The 3332-nt window shown below is 61.3% G+C and overlaps 1 protein-coding gene across 1 annotated transcript; it reads right to left on the bottom strand.

Moving 5' to 3' along the window:
• Positions 1–200: 200 nt before the first annotated feature.
• Positions 201–2868, bottom strand: LOC146763717 (uncharacterized). The gene is made up of 3 exons (XM_085566529.1): positions 1899–2868; positions 1575–1756; positions 201–1427 (listed from the first exon to the last, which is right to left on the bottom strand). The coding sequence occupies exons 1-3, from the start codon at positions 2866–2868 to the stop codon at positions 1233–1235; spliced, it is 1347 nt and encodes a 448-aa protein (XP_085422655.1). The 3' UTR covers positions 201–1232.
• Positions 2869–3332: the final 464 nt, after the last annotated feature.

The raw sequence follows: 3332 nt of genomic DNA, 5'->3' as shown, positions 1-3332 counted from the left end.
CCACTTCCCTGTCCCCTCAGTGCCACCATGGCCCCCGGCTGCCCCACACCCTCAGCCCCAGCAGCACCTCAGGGTCACCGTCCCTTCAGCGCCACCGGCCCTCGGCCCCTCGCTCTCACCGTCCTTCAGCAGCTCCTCAGGGGACAGTGCCTGGGGCCAGCGGCAGCTCCCAGCGCTCCAGGGACACCCGGGCTGGAACTGCTGCTCCGCCCGGCCCGGCCCCAGCTCGGACCAGCACAGGGAGAGGGGACACAGGGGGCACAGGGGAAAAGCAAGAGGTTAGGGAGGAAGCAGAGCAGGGGAGGAAGTTACAAAGAGGCCTATACCTATACAGATACCAATCTATGTAACTAAACTCCCATATATCAAAATAAAGATGCCTTTCTATAAATGTAATTATATTGCATCTATAAATGCGACTATACACATGTATAAATGCAACTATGGACATCTATAACTATAACTGCCTATCAAAAAATATAAATATATACACCTAAAATTAAAAATAAATTAACTATACAGACCTCTAACCATCTACCTGGATAAATATAACTATATAAACCTATACATACAACTACATAACTATACACATCTATTAATATAACGAGAGACAGAGGAATTCTACCTGCCCGATGGTCACAGGCTCTCCCTCTGTCTCTTCCAGCCACACAGGGCAAACCTCCTGGGGAAGTCAATCACACTGGATCTGGGAAGCAAAGGAAACACGGAGTCAATATTGGCCTTTGCCCAAGTATCCCCTGAGCACCAATTGTCCGTCCATGAGGGACTTTAAAAGATGGCCTGAAAGGCAGACTCTCACTTGGCAATTTGAAGCCTGCTCTTTAAAAAACAGGGATCCTTCCAAGTGTTCAAAACTGCACAGCATAAAGTATTTAAGTATCCTGATGAAGTTTCAGCACTCACAGTGCAAATGGCACCCACGAGAGCTTGAAACAGAGACAGTGCCAGTGACAGAGACACCACAGCCCTCACTGAAATGGCTGAAGGCTGCTGGGGGCTGAGTTATGAACCAAACTGGGACACCCAGCTTGGTGACACAACTCCCACAAGGTCAGGTTTATTCCCTGCTCCCCTGCCACAGCAGAGGACTCTGTCAGAGCCTCTGCAGAAGCGTGGAGGGCAGGGCTCAGGCACGTTGTGCCTGTGCAGGGTTTGAACTAAAGGCACCGGGAAGCACCAACCCTGCAGACAAGAACTCAACTCTTCTCATCTCACCTTCCTGCCAGAGGCAGGCTCAGAGCAGCCGTCTCACACCTCTCTAAACCAATGGGGGCTCTGTCCTTACCAGGCTCCTCAGGCTCTGGAGAACTGTTCCCGCAGCTCTCGGTGCCAGATGTAGTTTCTTCTGCTGCAGCTCTCTGCACAGGCTCCCCTCCTGAAGACTCAGGAGCAACATTAATACTCGCCTTGAAAGAACAGTAGAAAAAAAGAAAATTAGAGATCATTCAGTATTTTGTTGGAATCACATCAAGGTACAATTACTCCACTTCTCCATGTAACAATGTTCAAAATCTCTCAGCCCAGCATCTTCCATTCCTCTCCAATGGGATTACCTGAGAAGAGGGAGGCCTTTCAGACACGGACCTCCTGATCTCCCGAATCATTTGCTCTATGGCAAAGCCCAGATCCACTGGTGGCAATTGTTCTTCCCCAGGTGCCTTCTGTGCTGAGCTGGAGGCTGTTGATGCTGCAGCACTGCCAGGTGGAGCACTGGGGGCTGAAGTGCCCGAGGCAGCTGCAAGAATCCAAACACATTGGTCAGGCTTCTCGATAGGCTTGACGATTTTGGGGCAAGAATGACAGAGCCTTGTGGAAAAATAGTTCAGTCACTTTTCATGACCTTTTGGGAAAGCAAAGAGCTACAGCTCTTTTCCTACCTCGTGGGACGGAGGCTGGGGGCTGTTGCTCCCTGTGGAGAGGCTGGAAGCTGCCCGGCTGCATCCTGAGCAGCTCCCGGTCGACCGGAGGCAGCTGCTCTCCGTACAGATCCTGGAAGCGGCTGCGGGGCCGCGCCTCCCCGAGCGGCAGCAGCGGCTCCCCGCAGAAACCGAGCAAGTCGCAGGGCGCGATCCGGAGCACCTCCTGCTCGGCGGGCGGCGGCCGCTGCCCATAGAGCTCCTGGAAGCGGCTCGGCCCCTCCCGCCGGGCCGGCACCGGCCGGTCCCGGTGCAGCAGGTGGAAGCCGCAGGGCGGGCGCCGGGCGAGCAGCGGCCGCTCCCCGGGCGGCTGCTGGAAGCGGCCGGGCCGGGGGCTGCGCAGCTCCCGCCCGTCCGGCAGCGTCCGCTCCCGGTGCAGCAGGAGGAAGCCGCTGGGCGGGCGCCCGGGCGGCAGCGGCGGCCGCTCCGTGGGCAGCGGCTGGAAGCGAGCGCGCCCGCCCCGCCCGTCCGGCAGCGGCCGCGCCCCGGGGAGCTGCTGGGAGCCGCAGGGCGGGCGCCGGCGGCCCTCCCGCCCCGCCGCCGGCCGCTGCCTGGTGGCCGCGCTCCGGCGCCGGATGCGGAGCAGGAGGTCGGGGCGGTCGCGGCGGAAGCAGGGGTTGCTGTAGTGGAGCCAGGCGCCGGCATCGCCCGGCGCGGCTGAGCCAGCCCGGCCCGGCACGCTGCGGAAGCCGTAGCGGTGGAGCTGGCGCACGAAGCTGCGGAACCGCGTGGCTCTGAAGGTGCCCGGGGCCGGCCCCTGGGCGTCGCCCGGGCTGAGCAGCTCCCGCTCGAAGAGGGAGCGGTCGATGAGCAGCCCCTGGGCCCGGCTGTCCCAGCGCACGGAGCGGACGCGGGGGCTGTTCGCCAGGCGCCACAGCTTGGCGGGGAAGGTGCTGGCGCAGAGCCCGGCGGGCAGCGGCAGCTCCGCCATGGCACCGATCGCCGAGTGCCGCCGCAACGGCCGCAGCGCAACGGCCGCGGCTGCGCCGGCGGCGCGCGGCCTGAGGGGGGCGCTGCGCTCGGGCCCCCGGCGCGGGCCGGGCTCGGCGGGGACGAGCGCGGCAGAGCCGGGGCCGCGGGCACAGCGCGGGCGGGGCGGCTCCGGGGCTGGCCGGGCTCGGCTCGGCACGGCACGGCACGGCTGGGCAGGGCAGGGGAAGCCCCTGGCGAGGGCGCTGGGAGCGGCGGCGGGCTCTGTCCCCACGCTGCATCCCGCGCCTGGGTCACCATCGGCTACAAAGAGAGAGGACATTGCTCTGTCTTGGCTGGGGAAAGGATGAAAAGGGGGGATTGGAAAACATTCCTTTGGCGTCCTTTTCAGCAGACTAGCTGGTTTTGTCTCACCGTGTCTGCCTGTCTTTGGCAGAATTGGCATATCACTGGTGGAGTCAGCAA

Source organism: Lonchura striata, chromosome Z (assembly GCF_050655825.1).
Source record: "Lonchura striata isolate lonStrDom1 chromosome Z, ASM5065582v1, whole genome shotgun sequence".
NCBI lineage: Eukaryota > Metazoa > Chordata > Aves > Passeriformes > Estrildidae > Lonchura > Lonchura striata.
The sequence above is the reverse complement of the archived record's forward strand: the minus strand, read 5'-3'. Positions and strand labels throughout refer to the sequence as shown.

Excerpts from the sequence above, each read along its gene's own strand:
- LOC146763717 (XM_085566529.1), bottom strand. The coding sequence starts at position 2,868 with ATGGCGGAGCTGCCGCTGCCCGCCGGGCTCTGCGCCAGCACCTTCCCC. Across the intron at positions 1,757-1,898 it reads CCCAGCCTCCGTCCCACGAG|CTGCCTCGGGCACTTCAGCC; the intron begins GTAGGAAAAGAG and ends GGATTCTTGCAG. Across the intron at positions 1,428-1,574 it reads AAAGGCCTCCCTCTTCTCAG|GCGAGTATTAATGTTGCTCC; the intron begins GTAATCCCATTG and ends TGTTCTTTCAAG.